The sequence below is a fragment of the Abramis brama genome, assembly GCF_963993115.1.
Source record: "Abramis brama genome assembly, chromosome: 19".
Classification (NCBI taxonomy): domain Eukaryota; kingdom Metazoa; phylum Chordata; class Actinopteri; order Cypriniformes; family Leuciscidae; genus Abramis; species Abramis brama.
Window position 1 is genome coordinate 3,628,939 of NC_139981.1, and position 23,309 is coordinate 3,652,247.

The 23,309-nt window shown below is 37.9% G+C and overlaps 3 protein-coding genes and 1 long non-coding RNA gene across 7 annotated transcripts in view; 2 read left to right on the forward strand and 2 right to left on the reverse strand.

Annotated features, from left to right (window-relative positions):
• The first annotated feature begins 719 nt into the window (after window positions 1-719).
• LOC311069450 (uncharacterized protein) lies at window positions 720-2,922 on the forward strand. Its single transcript, XM_084092630.1, has one exon. The coding sequence runs from the start codon at window positions 909-911 to the stop codon at window positions 2,619-2,621; it is 1,713 nt and encodes a 570-aa protein (XP_083948756.1). The 5' UTR covers window positions 720-908; the 3' UTR covers window positions 2,622-2,922.
• A 1,018-nt stretch (window positions 2,923-3,940) lies between these two features.
• On the reverse strand, window positions 3,941-14,549 carry LOC311069319 (zinc transporter ZIP9). 2 transcript variants are annotated; one of them, XM_084092384.1, is made up of 8 exons: window positions 14,443-14,549; window positions 13,410-13,583; window positions 12,747-12,852; window positions 12,389-12,562; window positions 10,329-10,397; window positions 9,853-9,938; window positions 9,059-9,193; window positions 3,941-4,707 (listed from the first exon to the last, which is right to left on the reverse strand). In XM_084092384.1, the coding sequence occupies exons 2-8, from the start codon at window positions 13,503-13,505 to the stop codon at window positions 4,447-4,449; spliced, it is 927 nt and encodes a 308-aa protein (XP_083948510.1). In that variant the 5' UTR covers window positions 13,506-13,583; window positions 14,443-14,549; the 3' UTR covers window positions 3,941-4,446. The 2 variants fall into 2 exon arrangements, with proteins under 2 accessions (XP_083948510.1, XP_083948509.1); XM_084092383.1 differs by lacking the exon at window positions 14,443-14,549 and having other exon boundaries at window positions 13,410-13,714.
• Window positions 14,550-14,632: 83 nt separating this feature from the next.
• LOC311069321 lies at window positions 14,633-22,722 on the forward strand. Its single transcript, XR_014603506.1, has 3 exons — window positions 14,633-14,747; window positions 16,340-16,423; window positions 22,586-22,722. It is a non-coding gene; the product is annotated as an uncharacterized lncRNA (long non-coding RNA).
• tmem63ba (transmembrane protein 63Ba) overlaps window positions 15,158-23,309 on the reverse strand; it is a 34,133-nt gene continuing 25,981 nt past the window's right edge. For 2 of the 3 annotated variants that reach the window (XM_084092382.1, XM_084092380.1), the window contains 10 exons: window positions 22,580-22,733; window positions 22,366-22,472; window positions 22,168-22,254; window positions 21,708-21,773; window positions 21,424-21,586; window positions 21,139-21,244; window positions 20,845-21,012; window positions 19,309-19,424; window positions 19,150-19,212; window positions 15,158-18,145 (listed from right to left, as the gene is read on the reverse strand). In XM_084092382.1, the coding sequence (XP_083948508.1) occupies window positions 17,999-18,145; window positions 19,150-19,212; window positions 19,309-19,424; window positions 20,845-21,012; window positions 21,139-21,244; window positions 21,424-21,586; window positions 21,708-21,773; window positions 22,168-22,254; window positions 22,366-22,472; window positions 22,580-22,733 (1,177 nt within the window). In that variant the 3' untranslated portion in view covers window positions 15,158-17,998. The remainder of the gene's footprint in view (window positions 18,146-19,149; window positions 19,213-19,308; window positions 19,425-20,844; window positions 21,013-21,138; window positions 21,245-21,423; window positions 21,587-21,707; window positions 21,774-22,167; window positions 22,255-22,365; window positions 22,473-22,579; window positions 22,734-23,309) is intronic. The other variant, XM_084092381.1, reaches the window with a different exon arrangement.

The following is a 23,309-nucleotide window of genomic DNA, read 5'->3' on the forward strand; positions in this document are numbered from 1 at the left end:
CAAGGGTGGAAATATCCTTTATTCATGCATATTCTGTTTTATGCGATACGAGCCAATGCTTTCATTACAATTTTATATACTTTATAAGAGTATGTATGTATATGTGTGTGTATATATGTATATGTGTGTGTATATATATATATATATATATATATATATATATATTAGTAAAAATACATACACACACACACACACACACACATATACATACATACATATATATATATATATATATATATATATACATAAAAAGTATATAAAATGTACTATATTAAAATAACCTCTTATAAAATATATATAAAATATATATTATATATACTATATATGATATGTATTTTATATATATTTTATAAGAGGTTATTTGAATATTGCATTAGACAAAATATCGACGCAAATGTTCTCTAGAGATTTGCTGATATTTTGTTTTAGTAATACGGTACTCCTCAAGATCACACAGGTATCAGGAGTAGTTCATCACATTAACTACCAACATGTTCCACTATAATACCTTTGTCTTCATTTTCAACACTTTATCTATTGTTTCGTAATTTACAACCAAACAAACGCACTGTATTTGCTTGAAAAGTCCCGGTTCTGTTGCTGAATGTCGTGGCGATATAAACGCCCGGCCGCTAGATGGCGCTGTTTTGAATTTGAATTCCCATAGGTTTGAACACACGACCTGTTCCTGTGACGTTACTGCGCTGCTATGGTGATCCGAGAAGCGTCCGTGGTTTTGAAGAGCAGTTTCAAGCGCCAATAAGTATTACAAAAATCAAAAACGTAGACTAAAAATGTATTAAAACACGGTTTTATTTTTGTCTGTCAACCGGGGGATTAGTATGACGGATTAGTAAACCAGCTGTATTCTCGATCAAATGCACTCATTATATTAAACACGGGTGTTAATGGAGCATATTAGATCAATTTCACCGATCCTGCATTTGGATTTGAATAATTTTAACTCTCCCGAAGCTAAAGACAGCAGATATGTTCTGACAAGTCCACGTTCACTTGAATGCTGTGCAAGACTGGGAGTGAAACCTGTTGATCTGCTGTTCAGATCCCTCACAGATGTTATCGATGAAAACCTGGAGTCCTCTTTGGAGGAAGTGACTGTATTATATGAGGAGTACGAGAGAGGAAGAAAAGAACGACTGCGCTTGTGTCGAGAGGAGAGAGAGCGGATCATACAAGAGGGCTGGAATAGAAAGTCATCTGTAAAACCCTTCACAGCCCTGGAAACCGTCCTAGAACAAAAAGCTGAGAGTCAAAGCGCTGACTCCAAAGCCAAAAGTCCCAGCGATCCACGGTTCACAGGTGACCGTGTTCATTCAAAGTCTGCGATCACCATCTCAGACAGGTTTACGACCACGTGCGCTCAGAAGTTCCCCTACAGTTTCAGTCTGGCCGACCTCAGACGCTCTCCTGCGACGGAGCGCCGACTAAAAAGTCTCTCGCAGGAGATCAGTCGCAAACTATGCATCACAATTCCGGAAAAAGATCATAAGATTGCCGCGTTGATGCTGGCCAAGCATGAAGAGGAGCAGTTTCGTTTACGGCAGAGCAATTTCGAGGAGCAAAATCGTGAGGAGGAGAAGAGGCGTGAGGAGGCGCGGAGAGCTCGCTTGGAGCTAAAGAAGCGAAAAGAGCTTCTACGACAAATCCGTCGCTGGCAGGAGGACATGGAGGAGCGAAGGAGGTATCGAGAGGAAGAGGAGGCCCTTCTTACGGAGCAACGCAAACGAGAGATGCTTCAACAGGAGGAGCGCTGGAGAAGACTCGCCGAGGAGCAACAAACTCAACGCAGGTTCAGGCATAACGCGGCAAACAGGGAAGCGAAAGAACGCAAGCGCTACCAGGAGAGGCTCCTGCAGGAGAAGGAGCGCAATGAGGAGGCGCAGCGAGAGAAGGAGTTGCAGGCGGCGCGTGATAAAGAGCAGCATGCGATGAGGAGCAAGCGAACGCAGGAAAAGAGAGAACTGAGGAGAATCAAGCAAGAGAATGAGAGGGAGCTTCTCAAGCACCTCCTCCTAAAAAAGGAGGCCGAGGAGCAGGAGCACGTGGAGAAGGAGATGAAGAGAAACGGACTGGAGCGGAAGCTGCAACGCTCCTGGGAGAACCGTGAAGTGCTCGTGGAAGCGCGCGTGCAGGAGATGCGACTGCGCGCGATGAAGGAGGAGGAGCAGATGCGGATGGCGCAGGAGCGGGTGGAGAGGGAGAACAGGGATTGGCTGGAGCAGAAGCAAACGCTGGTGAAGCGGTGCCAGGTGAGGATGGAGAACGCCGTGCGTCAGGCGCAGGAGCAGCGGAGTCGCAGAGCTCAACGTGCCAGACGAGAAAACCAGGAAAAGGGAATGAATCATCGCAGACTACAAGACCGAGTCCTGGAGGAGGAGAAAGCACAGTGGGAGCAAAGATACGAGGCCGTGACGCAAAAGGACGAGCGCAGGGAGAAGCTGCAGAAAGAGAGAGCCGAGGTCATGGAGAGGAGCCGAAAAGTGGCTCACGCCTCCGGCTACATGCGGGACAGGGTGAGGGAGCAGACGTCCCGGCGCACCTTTGACCAGATGGCTCGAGAAGCCGAGCTGAACGCTCACATGGGTCGCCTGAAACCATGAAGAGTGCTACTAAAATAGTCCTACTGATGAAAATTAAATTACAATAGTATTAATGCAGCCAAACAATAGACACAAATCATAGGCACATTTGAAATGTAAATCCAGTGTCCAGCAGAAGTATTAGACTAGTTTTATGTATGTTTTTTCATACAAATGAGGTGCTGATAAATGTATTTATCAAGTCAAAAGACGATTAATACGCTTTTAGACTTTACCAAAGAAAGGCCATGTATTTATTATATAGAGAATTTATTTATTTATTGACTTTTATTTGAACAAATAATGTGATTTCTGAATGCTTTATTAGCCAATAAAGTTTTGGAATATTTCACAATATTTCTAAATTTTTTTTTTTTTTATATAGACTTGTGTTGCAAATTTGAGACCAACTTGGTTAAAAATAGTGCTGTCAAATGAATTAATCGCATCTAACATAAAAGTTTGTTTATATAAGTGTGTGTGTGTATATATATATATATATATATATATATATATATATATATATACAGTATATATATCCTCACAGACACACACACACACATATATACATATATACATATATATATATATATATATATATATATATATATATATATATATGAAGAGTTCAGATGCAAAAGCCTCTAAGCGCCATCTGGAATTTTCCTCTAGAATTATAATTTTTATCAAGCTCGTATATTTAAGTTCAGTAATTTCACTTAAATGACAATTAATAGGTCATTTTCATTGCCATTTAAGTGAAATTACTGAACTTAAATATACGAGCTTGATAAAAATGATAATTTTAGAAGAAAATTTCAGATGGCACTTAGAGGCTTTTGCATCTGAACTCTTCATATATACACACACACATACATAAACAAACTTCTATGTTAGATGCAATTAATTGATTTGACAGCATTAGAAACCTCCACAATGTGCTTGGCCAGTACTATTGTTATTTGCAAATTCAGTCAAGGCATTCTTGTGTTAAGTTACTAAAAAGATCATCACTAAAATTGCAGGTTTAAGATTAATATAGTCTGGCAATGGTCTGTTGCACATGTATTGGTGTCTCAATAGCTATTTATCAGCAACAGACCTTTTAAACAAGTTCATCTTTGTTGATCCTGGAACAACATTCCAATCAACCAATCAGATTTGAGTTTTTAGAAATATTTACAGTTTTTGGTCAAGTTTAGGCTTACAACCAAGGATAGGTTAGGGTAAGATATGGGTAGGGTTAGGTTTAGGGCTAGGGACTGGGTTAGGACTGTTTTTGGACAGGAATGTTGATCCACACAAATGATTTGCAAAACACAAACAATGCACACAAACAGTGGCTTTAAATGGCTTTTAATAGATTGTCAAGTACCAGAGAGACTGTCGTGCCATCTCAAGATTGCACTGGATTGTAATTCTAAACATAAATATTGGTTTATACTAATACAAGGCATTCTTGGTTTAATACAAAACTTCAAAAAATAAGCAACAATATTTTGAAACTCTTTGGAAAAAGAGCACTGTATTGCACTAAATTATTGCAACTTTATGGCTGTGAGAAAAAATGACTTCAGCTGTAATACAAAATAAAATTTGATAATAGGTATAAGAACGTAAATATAAATCTTTTTGTCTTTGATTCAATATGACAGTGTGGAGGCGACAAATGACCCAGAGTCGGACCCTAACTGCACATAAATACCAGCATGCCACAGGCTTGTGTTTTGTTTCTCGGCAAAAAACAAACCAAACAAAACTCAAAAGAACATCTTTATAAAAATATAAACATTTCAAAATGAATCATTACACGTCACATATCTGGCTGTTGGATTGTTTTTACAGATTAATCATCCGGCAGTCCGAGGGCCAACAGCACGGGAAGTCCCATGCCCAGGATGAAAGTGAGGCTCTCTGTGATGGTCAGACCGCCCTGATGCTGGAAGGATCCAGATCCTGCATGATGGTAGAGGTGAGTGGAGCTCTGCTGTCCTCTGCTGTTGATTTCAGGCAGAACATGAACTGTGGCCACATACAAGAAAGTCCCAGCTGAGAACAGCATTCCAATGCCTGTGGCGCTCAGACGGCTCTGGGACGAGCCGTTAGACTGCAAAAGATAAAAAAAAGTATTGATTACTTATTATAAAACGGATAGTTCCGGTCCTTGATTCTGATTGGTTAAGCCGCGTTTGAAGCCGTTGTAAATTACTCAACAAACACACACCTCTGACTGCATTACATTAGTATTACTGCGCAACTGTGATTCTTTGTTGCTGCATGTGTTGCTTGACAACCTCTTTGGAACCACATTGCTTGGCAGAGGAACAAATGTGTTATAACCACAGATTGTAAAAAATATGGACGTGACGTCACCCGTAGGTTTCTGAAGACCGGTTTTGAAGCCTAAAGTGGGCGTAGCCGACCGTCGCCATCTTGGCTGCGCGCAGACATGGGCAGTATTTCAATTAAGTGTATTTTAAATACGTATTTAATTACTTTGGTGTATTTTGTAATTTGTATTTTGCAGGTGTGGAAAAAATAAAATGTAGTTTGTAACAAAATATTTTGAGGGAGTGTATTTAGAGTATTTCAAATACTTAAGAAAAATCACCATATGCTTATCACCATAGTAAATGATTTTGCCATATTTTCGGTCTGATGTTGGCAATGGCAATGTCCAGGTTAGATGCACGAAAATCACGTGACACCCTGTAGACCGGGCTCCCTCCAAGAAGTGAATGAGTTTTGAACACAGGAGAAGAAGTGGCGCTACTCCTCTTAAAAACGGCATTAACCCCTTAGCTGTCATCCCCCTTTTTGAGAATGGACATTAAAATGCACTATTCATGCTTAAATGGTTGTAATTCAAGAATGCTTTGGAGTATAGACCCAAGTTTGGTCTTGTTTTAAAGGGAAAAAAATGCAGATTATTACTGAGGTGAAAGCACTTCAAAAAATTAAAGTATGAAAAAGTTATGGAAGTTTAAATTTACATTAAATCAAATATAATTTATTTAATATTTTTCTTTTATATAAAATATATATTTTACAAAATATGTTTTACAAAAACATTACTATAAAATCAAAGCCATATATCTAACCAAGTTGTGTTCCAAATTTGAAGTTGATATCACAAAAATTGAAGTTCCCATGAGATTTTGTTTAGGCGTATTACCAAAAATAGCCACCGGGTGTCATTGAATTCCATTGAATTTAACTGTATGCATTCTACCATAATAAATTAATAAATTTCTGTCCAAATATCACTTCTGTCACAAAATATGGAACCTTGAGACTCAGACCTTTCTGACAATATGTGTTTTGTCAAGATTATAAAATATTTTGATCATAAATTATGAAACATGACAACGCCCAAAAGGGGAGGAGCCTGATAAAATAATTTAGAGTACCGTTTCTATGGTAACACAATGTCCAATTTCAAAACAGTTTTCACAGGATGAATTCTGAGATCGTAAGCTTTCAAATGATACCTAATTTATGATAACTACTAAAATATGTGATGTAATAAAAAAGGCAATAAAAAAGATAATATTATATTTTAGAGGATAATATGTATATTATACTTTTTAGAGGATAATATTATTTTATAATTTTTTTTTATTGACAAATACTAGATTAAATGTTTTATTATGAACTTTTAGCATGAAAACCAAAGTTTCAGTTATTAAAAGTGTGTGCGTCGACTTTTTGTGACAAACGCCAGAAACGCCTGTTATGATGTCGATTTTTTGAGGTGCGCTCTTGTCATAAATTCATCTATTACTGTTCCTGCATAAATTGTAACAAAAAACAATGCTGAAATATCTATTAAGGAGTCTTAGACCTTTCCAACGATATATAGTTTGTCATGATTAAATTAGGATTTAATTGTAATATAGTGAAGTAAACTTAGGCGTCCCGTATACGGGACGGTGACAGTTAAAGGGTTAAAGGGTTAGTTCACCCAAAAATGAAAATTCTGTCAGTAATTACTCACCCTCATGTTGTTCCAACCCCGTAAGACCTTCGTTCATCTTCGGAACACAAATTAAGATATTTTTGATTAAATCTGAGAGCTGGATCACTCCTCCATAGGCTTCTAAGGCATTATAACTTGCTGGCCCAGAAAATGCATTAAAGAGATCGTTAATATAGTCCAAGTGACTACAGTGGCTCAATCTTAAGTTTATAAAGCGACGAGAATACTTTTTGTGCGCAAAAACCCCCCAAAATAACGACTTTATTCCACTTTTCATTTCCTTCTCTCTGGGCCTCGAGTTTTTTCACGTAGTATAACTGCGCAGCGCGTCTGTGTTGCACGTCACACGTAGGCTCACTATTGGCCGACGCTGGTCATGTGTGTGATGCGTGTGATCTACAACACAGACGCGCTGCGCTATTACACTACGTGAACTAACTCGAGGCCCAGAGAGAAGGAAATGAAATAAAGTGGTTATCCTCCTATGGAGGAGTGATCCAGCTCTCAGATTTCATCAAAAATATCTTAATTTGTGTTCCGAAGATGAACGAAGGTCTTACGGGGGTGTAACAACACGAGGGTGAGTAATTACTGACAGAATTTTCATTTTTGGGTGAACTAACCCTTTAAGATTATTGTAGGAGTATTTTTGTATTTTCAAAATACTAATTACTTGTATTTTATTTAAATACATTTTTCACATCAGTATTTTGTATTTTATTTTGTTACATTTCATGAGCCAGTATTTGTAGTTTGTAACAAAATAGTTTTTGATGTATTTGTGCCCACCTCTGGCTGCGCGTCACTCCCGGATTTATTTATTTTTACAGTCAGACAATGAGCTGAGGTAACGTGACGGCTAAGAGACAGCAGACAAACGGCTAATGATGACTAATGACCACAGCAACGGGAATCCACCTGTCACTCAAAAGTGGACACACCTAGCCTGGTTAAAACCAGACCATTCTCAGTAGTAACTGAGTTATGGTCTGGCAAAGCTCCATAGACAAATCATTTCCAAAGGGGCGTCACCAACGGACGTCGCTCAAATGCCTCTGGGCGCAGTTGGATAGACCTAAAACCAATCAGAGCGATCGGCATCGTGTAAAGCCATATGCTGCGTCCCAATTTGCCTAAGTTACACTACGCCATAAAAGTATGTACTCTTTTTGTGAAGAAAAGGTATTTACTTTTGAATGTGTAGCAAAAAAGTAGGCAAGCTTTGGGACATACTACTTCGCCGGAAGTTGTCTGGGTTTTCCCAGGCTAGGACACACCCTTAATTATGCAGAAATTTAAGGCTTAATATAATTTAAACGGATGAGTTATAAAAAAATTCACCCCCCTCACAGTTGTCATGAAGGGCAAAATTAGCTGTATAGACCAAAGCCACTTTTTGCACCAGGCTGTAAAGGTGTTTTTTTCTGCTGTAAAGTTGGCCATTTTAACATGGGGGAGATACAGATTTGACTCACTTTTGCAGCCAGCCGATGAATTGCCGTTTAATTCACTTCCGTGTTGGTTTCAAGAGAGAGACAGGAAGGTTGCCGCTTGGTTATAACGTTATATTTTTTGTTGCTGGTGTTTATTTTATGAATAAAATAAATATTTTTATGGAGTAACCGTTTCATAAAAGCAATAAGCCCCTTGAAGCCGTGTTTTACAGTGGATTTAGAACATCTGCTCCACGTCGTGCCTATCAACGCCCCTTAGCTGTTGCACTACTGTAATGTTCAGAACATACATTCTCTCTCCGTGACACACTCACACCCCAAACATTCTTATCTAGTTACTTATTAGAAACAAACATAACAGCTTAAAAAATTCAGATTCATAAACAGGGTCTAAAACGTTTTGAGTTTGTCCACTTTCGACCGCTTCCAGAGGTAGTCAAAACTCACAACTCGTCTTTTGTAGCTGTTCGACCGCATGAGCGTTTACACTATGAAAGCAATCCGGTCGAATGTGTTTGAACAGCCACAAAAGATGCTTACTCTCCGCCAACTGACCTAATGAGTAAACATTATGGGAAGGGTCTAGCCAGAGGGGATTTAAACTGTCGGCTGGAGACCCAAGTTTGGTTTGAAGACGAAAAACGTACCAAACACAATGTTCTCTCACCATTCCTGATTTCTAACACACACACACAGCGTTCGGCTGGTCTTCCGGCTGTCAGAGCAGAAACTAAAGCTGATGCTCTCCGTGTGTTTTTCTGTCGTCTCCGGTCGCGTTCATATGTAAATTGCGTGAGCTTATTTTGTCCATTAGCACACATTTACCCACCCATAGACCCTCCCCTCGAAGAAATCAGGATAGAAGTGGTTAAAGTGGACAAAAGAGACAGATTAAAACAGCAGGTGTAAACGGGAATGTGTCTCCCCTGTCTACTTGTGATCAGATCGACCAAAACACATCTTAATACCAGGTGAAAACAGGGCCTAAGTTTCAAAGAATGAATAAAGAGAACAGGATCTCTCACCGCACTAAGGATGAAGTAAGTGCTGATGGCCATCAGTGGCGCAGCAGCAGAAAACGCCAGTAAATGAGTCTGAATAGTCTTCCTCTCCAGACCAGCGTGCATGAGGAAAGACACAAGACCAAACGCGGCTGGAGCCTAGAGAGAGCGAGAGACAGAGACAGAGAGAGAGACAGAGAGAGAGAGAGAGAGAGAGAGAGAGAGAGAGACAGAGACAAGAGAGAGAGACAGAGACAGAGAGAGAGACAGAGACAGAGAGAGAGAGAGACAGAGACAGAGAGAGAGAGAGAGAGAGAGAGAGAGAGAGAGAGAGAGAGACAGAGACAAGAGAGAGAGAGAGAGAGAGAGAGAAAGAGAGAGAGAGATGTTCAAAATCTTTCTTTTTAGTAAACTCTGTGTACACAAACAATGTTCTCAATGCTGGAGTTCATGTGTAGAGCCCCTGGTGATACTTCAAGCACAGTTTCATGTTGTGTCGAGCCTTCTTAGTGTTTTAAAAATAGTGATTTTAATGCTATAGTCGTGTCCCAAGCACTCGCATTCAAAAGGCAATTTGACTGAAAACGAAAATACGGTCAAACTTAAAAGTGGCGTTTCCATTCTAATTATGCTTTTACACGAACGTTTGACTCTGGTAGATTAACAAAATACCCTAGGTTGCATTTTGGTGAGAGTTACGCTTTAAGGAATAAATTTTATCAGTTCATGTTGGGAATCGAACCCATGATCTTGGTGTTACTAGGGTCACTTGACTCAACAGTGTTATTACAGAAAGACCGATACCAGTGAAGTCTCACCTTGTGCAAAATGACAGCAAAAAACACGACAACCTGCACGGACACCTGCGATGAGGCGGCAGCAGCACCCAGAGCGACACCATCAACTGAAGAGAGAGAAACAATGTGAATGTCATGCAAATAAGTTCCTCACAAGCTGTGGGCATCTCTTCACACCTGACAAAACACTGCAACCAAATGATCTGAGGCATCATTATTCACTTTGTGTGAAAACAGAAATGCAACACCAGCCATGAAGTGTTGCATTACCAGACAATGAGTTCAGTCTGTTTTTAGTCCCTAGATTGTGTCCCTTTTTGGTAATTATAGGACAGATGCTGTGATAAACACACAACGGAAGATTATTTAGAAACCCATTGTTCACTGACTTGAATAATCATCCTCAGGACAAGCACTACTGGCATGATTCACTGTAATATAATCTGTTTTATCTGGGCAATGTGGGAACACAATAGTGGCATTGAGGCCCTTGTTACCTGCGGCGTGAATAAGCAGACCCAGGGTGGCAGTGACACTGTTGCCACTGTGCATGCGCACTCGGGGTTCTGGGAAACAAGACAAACAGACATGTTCTCAAGAGAGCATTCGACAGCATTTCACACCGGGTTGTCTTTCCGCAGACTTCATTGTGTCTGTGTGCGGCCAAGTGGAATACATTAAATTCATGATGCATGCTTGCAGTTGTGCTTTAAATTTTCAATAATATACTAAGAATTCAATTTGACAAATTACACTGAACTACTGAGAATTGAAGACTTGTGTGAATACAAGACCTGTGCTTGATGCACATGTAAAAAAATCTTAAAGGGATAATTCACCCCAAAATTACAATTCTGTAATTAATTACCCTCATGTCGTTCCAAACCAGTAATTTTTTTCATCTTCAGAACACAAATGAAGATCTTTTTGATGAAATCTGAGAGCTTTATATTATTTTTACGATCTCTTTGAAGCGTCAAAGTGGTAGTTGCGTAACTGTCAATGGAGGGACAGAAATCTCTCAGATTTCATCAAAAAGATCTTCATTTGAGCTCCGAAGATAAACGACATGAGGGGGAGTAATTAAAGGTAGGGTAGGTAGGATTTTTCTAAAAAAAAAACATTCTAAATTTGTTTAAACTGTCTTTATATACCAATACATAATTAAAATATAAGTACTCTGAAAAAGAGAGTTTAAAAATCGAGTGTCTGTAGACCTCTCACGACTGTTGTAAACACAGCTAATTATTTCCATTCACTCCACCCCCTCCCTTCTGGGCTCCTTCCAAAGCCACGCCCCCAAAACACATGAACGCGCGAGTAGAGTGCAGAGTGCGAGTGCAGAGGAAGGAGCGCAGTGCATGCAGTGACATCATGTCAGAATCACATGTAATAAAATACCTAACTTTATCACTATAAATATAAACAAATAAGATGGCTTTTAGTACTCACTATCAAGCTAGCATATCGATACTGGTAAAGTTTAAAATATATTTTGTTTGATTCGGTAACGAGCTATATTTATAAGGCAAAGCTAAAAACAGGTTGCATTGATACACGTTTTTCCATTACCATCAGTTAAACTGTGATGAAGGTGAATTTCGTGTAAGAGTCATAACATATACGGTGTTTTGCATGTAAGAGTTTACATGATGAAAACATTGTTGACTCTGATGAGGACTAACGTTACACTCCGGTGACAAGTACCGCATCGTCGGTTCGAGGACAGGTCCGGGGTCGAGGGCGAAGCAGAGGAGGTCGTTCAAGAGTGCGGGCAACCAGGGTCCGAGGAAGTAGTTTTTGCCTTGTTTGCCTTCGCTGACTGCATATGCAGGTGCTTTGAATTTTGAATGCTCTTTCTCTCTGCCATAATTTTACTCTTCGTAGATTCCGCGCCTCTCTTGCACTCCCCTCAAATCAAATGGGTGCACACGCATATGGGCAGATCTAGCAACAGTGGTGGTAGCCTTGGTTGCGAGAGTGAGTGACAGTCGCCCAAACCAATCAATTGTTTCGTCCCGGATGGAAATAATGAGCTGTGTTTATTGCAGATTAAAAGGTCTACAGTCACTCGATTTTTAAACTCTCTTTTTCAGAGCACTTACATTTTAATTATGTATTGGTATATAAAGACAGTTTAAACAAATTTGAAAAAAAGTTTTTTATAAAAATCCTACCTACCCTACCTTTAATGACAGAATTTCATTTTTGGGCGAACTAACCCTTTAATCAGCTCTAAAAAAAAATAGGTCTAATCTTTATGCAAAGTGCAATTTCTTATAATTCTGTTGTGATTTTGAGGTGAAATAGGACCTAGATATTTCTAAAAAAATTTCAAGAGTCACCCCAAAAGTTGATGCTTTATATCTGACATGATATCTCACTGAATTAAACAATAAATCATTCTACAGTTTGTAATCGTTTGTTGTAAATGATTAAAAACAATATAAGGGAACCGACACTATAAATTTCTATTCCGAACACAGCCTATGTTTGGAAGAAGTGAGTGTATAATCATAGAACTGTGTTTATGATGATAAGTTTATGATTGAGGTACCGTTCATGGAGCAGTAGTTGGCAATCTGATCCGCCACAAACATGAGCGTAAAGCCCAAGACGAGAGAGACTCCTATGAAGAAATGAGGACGCAGACCTTTTTTTTCGACTAGATGAAGTGTTGAATTTGATCCAGATATATTTTGATTCCATTCCATTGTGGAGCAATACCAGTCTATAAGTGGAGAAGGAGAAAACATGTATTCTCAAACATAATTGATCATGGCCTGCTGAGTATGGGGTTACCATTTAAATGACTTTACATAAAAGTAAACAAAGACAAAAGGTGTGCATGACTACATATCCATTCCCTGATAGAGAAGTGAATGAATAAAACAGAGGAAGATGGCCAGTCTTACCTTTCCATGACTCCTGCACTAACTCCACCCCCTCTGGGATGATGATTGACAGGGCAGTGCCACATAGAAGCCCCGCCCCCAACACAGTGATCAACTGCAGCTTGTGCTGTAAGGGTGGAGAAAATGTCTTAAAATAACTTTAAACTTGTATTTTAATGGCAAAATAGACAGTTACTGCATTAGCCGTTAATAGTCATGGACTTCCATGGTTTATAGTATGACACTGACAAAAAGTACCAGAGTATTGCAATGTTTTGTAGACATGCACCATATTTGAAATACCACATGAACGTGGTAATCTTGCCACATATACCACAGTAACGTTAAGTTTTTTTGTACGATGACATTCAACTTAAAATATAAAGTTGAGCTTTGTTTGCTACAGAAAAGAGATTTTTTAGATCCAAATATCACGTGCAGAAAAACCAGCTAACGTTACGTGACTGAACGCAAATCCACAGGTTAAAGTACAAGGTATAGTAAAAACCTTAATGATGCAGCTTAACTTAATTTATGATGCATGCAACAATGTACATATACGATATAGTGTATTTAAAACTTTGTTTGTATCTGCGTTTGATATAGCAGTATTGCTTTATCGTCTGTAACGTTATGTATCCCGTTATGCATAAACAACACATTGTTGAATGTGAATCATCTTACCTCTGATAAATTGATCAATAGTGGAATTATCCCGAGCACGAAACATCCCAAGAACATTGCCAGAGAAATGAGAATAACACCCCAAGCTCCGTCCATGCTTGCTTCTGTTATTCAGCCCTTCCGATTAAACCTCTTAACGCACATTCAAGCTGCATCACGTGTAACTTAAACTCCCTAAATACAAAAGGAAGACACAATATCCTCTTTGAACACTCAGTAAAAGGCATAGTGGAGAGTTCTCCACGTCTCAACACTCTCCATAACCTTCCACAACCCTAAACAACACCCCTAGAGTTTGAGAAACTGAATTACATGAAACTGATGTTTAGAACGACTGTAAAAAGGCTCAGAATAGAGTTCGATTCATTTAAGAGAATCGGTTCTTTTCGGTGAACTGATTCGACATCACCCAGAAGTGTCCTCAGAAAAACCCTCAGTCGGTTTATTTTTCATTACGTTTTATTTCTGTAGTAAAATTGCTGTTTATTGGTATGTTATCACTATTAGGTTATGAAGGTGCACGTCTAAATTACCTCAAAACATTTAAAATATATTTTGATCGACTGCATTTTGTGTATATAACCACAATACAACGTTTGTGGAGCATTATTTGCTTACGTTAGGGAAAAAAAAAAAAACTTGAAAAGACTTATTTTCAACTGCCAAGCAAGTTAAGTATACTGTGAATATTCATATTATTAAAATTTTGTGAACATTAGACATGGGCACGCGCAAAAGCCGTTGAACTAATTGGGGAGCGCGCACGCACCGCTAGACCGTCTGAGGTAAGAGGCTTTTCCCTCACGACGAATTACTTCAATAACTTTTAAAATACATGAAAATATTCTGTGAGAGTATTGTAAGAAGAGTAAGAAGATTAAGGTTATATAGGTAATGCGAATTTTAAAATAACACGACTAGAGCGCTGTTAAAATGGTTATCATATCAGCTTCATACCGACAATTTGAATTCAGAACGGCGAGTTCATTACTATAGCTATAGAAATATAACAATGGAGTCTAATATACTTGACCTCTATCTCTTTGTCCCTTCAATATTATTGTTGGTAAACACTTGAATACATTTTGCCGACGCCAAATGCAGTCGAATGATTCGAATTTACCATTGAAAAGAATCGGTTCAGATGAAAGATTCGTTAGTGAATCAAACATCAGAGACAACGTGAAAGCTTATGACTCTCTGTTCCTGTTTTTCCTTGTCTGGAGACATATCACAAGACTCCACCATAAGACCATGAGAGGTCAAAGATTGTACTCACTGTTTCGTGGCAGAGGGAAGAAAGCTGCCATAAAACGATATCATGACTCCTCATAGGAGGTAAAGAGCACTTTAAAACCATATTATTTAAACTTAAAAAAAAAAAAAATTCTTGTGAAGGGTGTACACTTGTTTGTTTTAAGTTAGTTCACTCAATAGTTAAAGTCATTAGTGTTCATCAACAACACAAAGAGTAATTAAACACATTTGGTCAGAAAGATAATGGAACATTGCTTTAACATCATACCTTTTCATTTCTGTATGAGCACAAAATACTAACTCAATTCTTATATATCAATATAAATAGTCATACTGTTCACTGTAATCTAAACTACGCTGCTTTCTTAAACTAAATTATGTTTTAAATAAGTAGAAAGAGTCAGTAAAGTGAAACAATTAGTGCATTTCTTCGTATAATTTATAAATGACATGGGTCCACAAAGTAATAAAGAATTTCTTCACACTTGATATGGTTTTATCAGTAAATGTCTATTTTATTGTTCAAAGACATGTAAGAGATTGAAGATGACACTGTACAAAAGATCATTTGAGGGGAGGTTGAGATACAAAACTATTAAAAACAGCAATCGCAAGCATAGTATGATCTTAAGGGAAATCTGAATGGACAAAAGCAAACAATTCATGGTCGACTGTACACGGTTTTGCTTTCTAAGCTGTACAAATGTAAATACAGTTTAGTTTTCCAAGAGCAGCGCAATGCTTCTATTTACAAAAATATTACACCGATTTAACCTCTTCATTCCAGTTCAACAGCCAGTTAATTCATAAGATGGAAAAATAATAGACAAATGAAATAAATACTGTGGACAACATCTGTAACCAACAGGAAAAGTCATAAAGATGCATAAATAAATTATTGCCACTGCATCATGCTTCAAAACAGTGTTTTTCCTTAAACAGATCCAGGATGCAGTCATACGGACATCACCTACAGTATCTAAGCAGCAAGAGCGTCAGACGTACAAAGCACCGCAGTTACTCGTTGTCCAAACAAGATCAATAAAAATAAAAATAAAAATAAAAATGGCTTGAAATTGTTACATACACCATGATAATGTTACATATTTCACACAAAGTGCATAGCCTACAGTGTTATTTGCATTTAAAAGTTACAAAGCTCCTCAGTGATTGATAGATTAGTATGATATACATAAATTAACTAAAAATCTCACTGATTAGCTTCCTAATGTTCTAATTCACAAGCTTACATACTGTACACCCGACGACTGTTTCAAGTCAACATTTGTTGCAGAAAATGACAGTTTAAACACTGCATTGCTATTCGTGTAAACAAATGACACAATGAGAACTATTTAGGTCCACTAGCAGGAAAGATTAACAAATTAAGGGCTGGACAGAGAAAATAAAATGATGTTAAAGCAAGTACTCGGGCACAGCCTTTGTCTGCTCCAATATCTTTCTTAAAAAATATTTCGTTTCCAGTTCTGACTTGCATTTCAACAATGCACAGAGAGCAAAAATGCAATATGTATATAATGGACAAAGTAGCAAAAATGTCTGAATATGGCGACGACTAGATATAAAGAGTGTATTTGTCAAAAAAACAAAACGTTTTAATAGTGGTCAATAAATAGTGGTCATTGTACTAGTTTTTGTATTCTTTTTTTCAGACTTCAACCACTAAATGATGCATAAACCCAGTCAAATGATCTCAGAACTGCAAGTGTCAGTGAACAGCTTGTAAATGCACACAGGTAAGAAGAACCATAGCATGGATTCTGTTATTTCCAGTTCTCTTGTAAAAATGCAAAGGAACACACCACAATAGCAACAAAGTAGGCCATATGAAAGACGCATATGTTTATATGACCCAATGAGATTTAGCTATCATCATTACCCAATTTTTATGGTGTTCAGGGATTCTGGGCATGTTTCAATGCACTTTTTTTTTTTTTTTACAGTAATTTATAAGTAGTAAAATATGTTTAATGGTTAATGTCTACATCATCATTTGTTAGCGCCAATAAAAAAAAAAAAATAATCTGATGAAACCATCATTTCATACCCATGCATAATAAAAAGAAAAATTCCACCTTAAGGTCCACATAGGGAATCTGCTGTGCGTTTAAGTTCAATTTGTTACAGTATCAGTTTATTGACAGAACATTCCACAGTAGAGCAACACAAAGTTGGTCCATTTGATGCCTGATTCAGAAAGTAGTGTCATATCACGCATAGCGCAAGTATGGATTAGTAATGCAAAGGTTTACATTTAAACTCTTTGAATCATTGAATGGACCTTGAATGGTTACAGGAATAGCGAATTGCCTTTGAGTCTGTAAGTCTGAAAGTGGCTTTTCCAGTTGAGACAATTAGTGTTCGGCGGCTGTTTTCCTCACAATCCGTTAATTCAGCAGGGCTGGAGTGAGTTTTCCACTACTAATGGCCTTTGTGTTAAATACATTCACTTTGGTAGAGAAGAATGGAAAGTTGCGTGAATTAGGCTAATCTGCATGTCTTAAATATATTGTGCTATAGTGCCATTTCAGCAGGGCCAAGAAAATTTGCCATTTGATTCTCTTGCCAAACTCAAAACTTCAACTCAACAGTCTGGCATTCTGATTGATGTTTATTCAACAAGCTCTTCGAAGATATGTGATTTCACACAATATTTGATAAATTATCAAATCCACCTTCACTGAAATGGTTTGGGCCTCAGATAGTAAACATGGAGAAATTGTTATTGTAGAGCACTGTCTGTTATCTGTTGCCATATACATCTTTTTTTGTTCTTAACAGTTGCCAAACTGTATTAATTGACCATTATCCTATGCAACCAATGAAGAAATATCCAGATTTGGGGGTAAAATTTGACCTGTATGCGCCCTTATATACAATTTCACTGCCCACCCGAGATAGCACTATAGCGGTTTCAATTCATCATAACATAGGTGAATTAAAATTTGAAATGGCAAATTAGTGATCATTACTATTTTTGGTATTATTTACTAGACATGCGCTTGCAAGGGCAAGAAATTTGGTACTGACCAAATGCTGTACGAACAGGGCAAACGATGCAAAGACGAATTATGAAACTATGATGAGCCAGTTTCTTATAGGTGGAGTACAATCACAAGCCACTTCAGATTCTTGACAATTGGCCATCCTGTCTCCAAGCCTTAATAATAAAGGAGTGTTTTAGCTGTCAGCTGTGATGGATTCACACACACACACGCACACGCTCACACACACAAGTAAGTGTAGTGAGGTGTAGTGGATCTCCTGCTAGTTTCTCTTAAGTTCAGTACATGGTGTGGCCCTGGCATGGGTCACTGATGCACCTCGTTCTCAATAAGGCTGTCCTCTCCGGACTGGAAATCCCCCTCGGTCACCACTTCCTCATCCTGTGAGGACGCCTGGCCCTCGTCCTCGCCAGTGCTCTTCTCGTCCTGTAAGACTTGAGCGACGTACGTCTGCTGATAATAGAAAGAATGTGAAGATGTAAAGCTGAGAAAATAATCAGAGCTGACAATATAGCAATACATCAATGCCATATGAACAACTACTACACATCTACTGTTGACACTAAAAACTGTAACTGTTAAATGTAACTGATTTGTATACAAACATTAAAATTACGCAAAGACGTTTTTCATAATGCATTTATAACTTTTTAATTACATAATTACGTTGTTTCTACTTGAATTCATTTTTTGAAATATAACATTTTATAAATTTAAACTGGTTTCATGATGAATTTATTCAAACATACATTAAATATTGAAAAACATGTCAAGTAAAAACATAATGAATATGTAATATAGTGCATATATTAACAAAATACACCTCTCTAAAGCAAATTGTTCCAGCTAAAGAGTTTATGGTCCCTGAATGGCTTTTCTGAGGTAAATATAACATCATGTGACATTGTTTACAAGCTGTTTTATTGAAGTGTTTCTGTGGTTGAACACTGATTGAGCGATTACACGTCATGATACGTTGTACTGTATCTTTCAACATACCTTCATATGTTCATTCATGCTTATTTTGAGCTTTAACTAGTAGTAAAGCAGAAGAGATGATCAGTTCAAGTGCCGCTCGAATTGAGGCGTCTACAGTATTTTGTCACACCACATTAAAGTGTGCCAAAGCAATATTTATTTTATTTAAAAAAAAAATACAGAATTTGAAAGCTGAGACTTTCTTAAGTATATCAAAACTAACAAAGCACAAAGCTTTTTGCGATTTATTGGATGGGAGGTGCTACAAAGTTTTGTTCATTCATCAACTGAAAACAGCATAGACTAAAATAATTGATTCTTGGAATTTAAGAGTCGATATCATCGGTTCATCAAAATGAGAATCGATTAAAATCAATAATTTTTTTAACCCAGCCCTGCTAAAATCAAGGGATGCAAAAATTCTTTCTTGCTCAATATGATGTGACACAGACACAGCTGTCATGATTATGAAAACTTACCACAGACTTGACAGGTGGGGATGAACCTGGTGGTCGTCCATTGTCCACACCGTCCATGTCAACCTGTTGTGAATACAGGAAGATCACTTTGCTGATTAGAGAAAGTTCTAGGCTAGACTGTGTATGAAAACTGAAAAATTACATAAAGTGGTTTCTGACCTTATAATTATGCGCACTGAGGTATTTGAAATGACCGAAGACGACATGGCAGAGGCAAATGATGATGGTGATGATCAGAACCACAAAAGTAAACATTGATGTTGGAGCGCTAAAGCCTTTAAAATTTAAAAAGCAAGAGAGAAGAAAGCAGGGGGGGGGGAAACATGTTAGAGACATGACAATAATCTTTGTGCAGTTAATCTGGAGTATAGTTTCTAAAGCCCTATTTCAACAGTAATCCTTTTTTGACCACTGAAATGCACCACATGGTAACTGTTGCACTTTGTAGTAATGTGCAGACACTTTTATTACTGAAATGCTGGAAACTGTTTACAAGAATAATATTACATTCACCACTCCAATACTGTTAGTATATATATTATATACATTAAATTAATTAATTATATAGATAAATGAGGGCTTTTTTAAAATCTAATTAATTAGACAAATTTGACTGAGAAATTACCCCCAAAGATAATTTAAAGCCATTATTGTGTACAAAAAGTAGCTTTAGAATTTTTTATTTGATTCAACATTTATTACACATAACCTTTTATGCATCAACGGCCATGAGGGTGAGTAAATGACAGAATTTTCATTTTTGGGTGAACTATACCTTTAATGCGATTTTATTAATATTACGGATTTTTTTTTTTTTTTATGAAATTACACTCTAAATAAGAACCTAAACTGCCAGTAGGTGGCAGTAAATGTCTAAATGAGCAAGTAATTGGGCCCTATCATACACTGGTGTAATGCAGCGCCAGGCGTGAAGCAAGTGTTTTTTGCTAGTTTCAGCCCGACGCAGTTATCATTTTCACGTCCTGCGTCACATCGTATAAATGGCAAATGCATTTGCGCCCATCTGTTCGCCCATGGGCGTGCTGGTCTGAGAACGAGGTGTGTTTAGGCGCATTGTTGGCGCGTTGCTTTTTTGAGGCGACTGAAATAGACTGTGCCATTGACCAACTGAAACCTGGTCTGAAGTCAATGGCGAAATATTTTTTTTGTTATTTAAAGAGCGCGATCACATCAAATCACATTTGCACTCGTGCTATTCAGGACAAAAACATCACTCGTGTGATATTGTGCTGCATCCATCATTTTGAGAGATAAAATGCAAGATAGAAAATCATTTAAACTATAGCGTGTCAATTTTACAGATTTTTTAAAATGGGATATTTAAATGAAAAACTAAATAAATAGGATATTATTTTCCTATTATTAAATATGAGTTTATTAATCGTCCAAGCAATAACAGACATTTTGTTTATAGCTGACAATCACGTGACTGACCACGTAAGCAGCAAGCATTCCCGGGTTTGTAGAATCACAGAACTTGTTCCTCCGCAGTGAATAAATAACCATCCGAATGCACAAGTTTTGTCACTGAGGTGTGCCATGCAAATTTATTTTTACAGATGTCCCCATGAGAAACAACTACTGTCCGAATAGGACTTTTGACACCTAAAAAGGCTGTGTAAGAAGGCAGTACATTAGTGTTTAGAACAGAGCCACTGTTTGGCGGTGTCTTACTTGTACGGACAGTAGAGAAGAAGAGCAGCCAGAAGAGGCAGAGGATGGGTGCTGCCACCACTTGGTTGACAGCTCCAGAGTGGATTTTCTTATCCAGTTTGGAGGGCAGGTAGGCATAATACATGTTATACCTGTCCACCAGGTGCTTCAGTAGCATATACATCAGGCCTGCAGACAAAATTAAAGTCAGACTGGTTCTTACTCTGTTTGAAGATGATATGAGTGGTGTTTGCCTGTGGAAAAACCACCACCACAATGCAGGAATTCTTCTTCAGTGAGTAATGCGCCACTCACCAAATGGTACAATAATTGGACAGGTGATGCTGTAGGTCATGACCACAGTGAAGACGTTCATCATCCAGGCATAAGCAGCTCCAAACTGGAACTCATAAGCTTGATGCTGTAACAAAACGCAACCACACGTGAATCACAACATACGAGTTATTGAGCATAATGAGAGGAATTCAGAAAACAAAGGATTGAATAAATACATTAATAGATGAGATATATTGAGTAATAACGTTTATATGATTATAATAGTAAGGCTGAGTATCGTTTACACTTGCAAACTACACAGACCTTCTTCACGTTGCGCCTCTCGGCAGCTGAACGTGCCAGGCACAGTCGGATCATGTACATGAGAAAATAAGGAATGCGTAACAGGTCCATGGCGTTACCGATGAAAGCAGACGCGATAACATAGTTCACAAAGAAAGCTCCGTTATCTGGAAGGAAGACACACCTAAAGGAAAAGAAATCAAGCCATAAAAACTTGTATCTGCAATCTTAAAATGTATGTGCATAAACCAAATGTTTTGTAAATCCTTTAATCAAAACAGGATGTTAGAACTGCAAACCCTTACTCGAATCGGACTTTTGCCTGGTCAAGAAATGTCTTGTCAAAGAGCCACCGGAAGAAAACATCCAAACTGCATTTAGGAAAAGATCATATGAAATGTTTAATGCAAATGAGAAACAGGTCAGTCCAAAATTACCTGGATCAAACAGTTTATTTGAAAAATAATTTTCAGAATATACAAATTACTATAATTTCAAATTGAAATATACATCATTATAAATTTGCACAAATTTGCATGCATCAACAACTCTGTCAAAATTTTCAGGATAATGTTGCAAAATACAAAATTGTGGCTCAGTAGCTATTGTGAAACATTGTTGAAGGATACAGTCAGTGTTCTTTAAAGTTATATGAAAACTTACACTAAAAAGTAACTGTATTTGGGATAGCTTGGATAACTGTATTTTCTCATCATAACATCTGTAGTTCTAAATTTTCAATGTAAACCAGGTATGATAAAATACCTGCTCAGGCCCAGAGATGGCAGCAGCAGAACCATAAAGATGAGGAAGGTGTAGCATTTGTGCATGGTGGTTCTGTTCTCTCCAGATCTGAGAAGCAAAGGTCACATACTCTCTGAGTCCACCACAATATTTAGCTTAGCATCTATAAATGTTGAAAGCATTAAAAAATACATTGATATACAGGGTTTGGCATTGTACCGTGTCCAGTGGGCCTCAAAGAAGGCAGAGTAGTAGACGATGGTGGGGAGAAGGGCCGAGAAGCACCACAACAGCAGGGTGGGGAAGAACTGAGTGATGATGGGGTTCTGGAGGAACAGACACAGAGGAAAGGAGGGAGGTGATGAGTGACAGAGTCATGACCCCCATAGTCACACTGCATTGTGATGTGCATGATGTTTAACAGTCTCCTTACATTTAGGTACTCCACGGGTTTGGTGACGTTGAACTTGTCCATGGTGGAGATGATGATGGCAGGGGTGGTGAGGAAGAAGAGCAAGATGAAGAGAAAGCAGTTGATGACAAGGCAGCGGAGCCACCAGTTGAGGCCACCAGTGGACAAATGCTCCCTGTGGAGAACAAAGTGCAAGGTACATACAAGATATATAATAATTTATACAAACACTATAAGTATATTCAACCTTACCTTGATACATACAGTACATTTACGTTAAGCAGCATTTTCTATATAGCAAATCTGACCTACTTGATATTGTCAAAAATTTACTCTATATTATTGCCCAGTGATGTATATAAAAAGTTGGATAAATAGTACAACCTACTTTACGTGCATGCATGCATACAGTAAATTCATGTAAAGCAATATATTCGCAAATCTCGGGTGCGTGACTGTTGCAAAAATGTATAATTATAGTACAGCTCCATATAAAAAGGTTAATATATTACATCCAACTTTAATCTCATACATACAATACACTTCCAAAAAGCGATGTATACTATATAGCAATTCTCAGCTGCCTTTATTTCATTGCAAAATGTAATTATATCCTCAGCCAGCTCTTTTTATAAAAGTGGATATACAAGTATGTCCAAATACTGTACATACAGCATATCTCAACTGCTTGCTTGTATTGTCGCAAAATGTAAACTTTAAAAATGTATATTGTTGCCCAGCTCTAATCTGC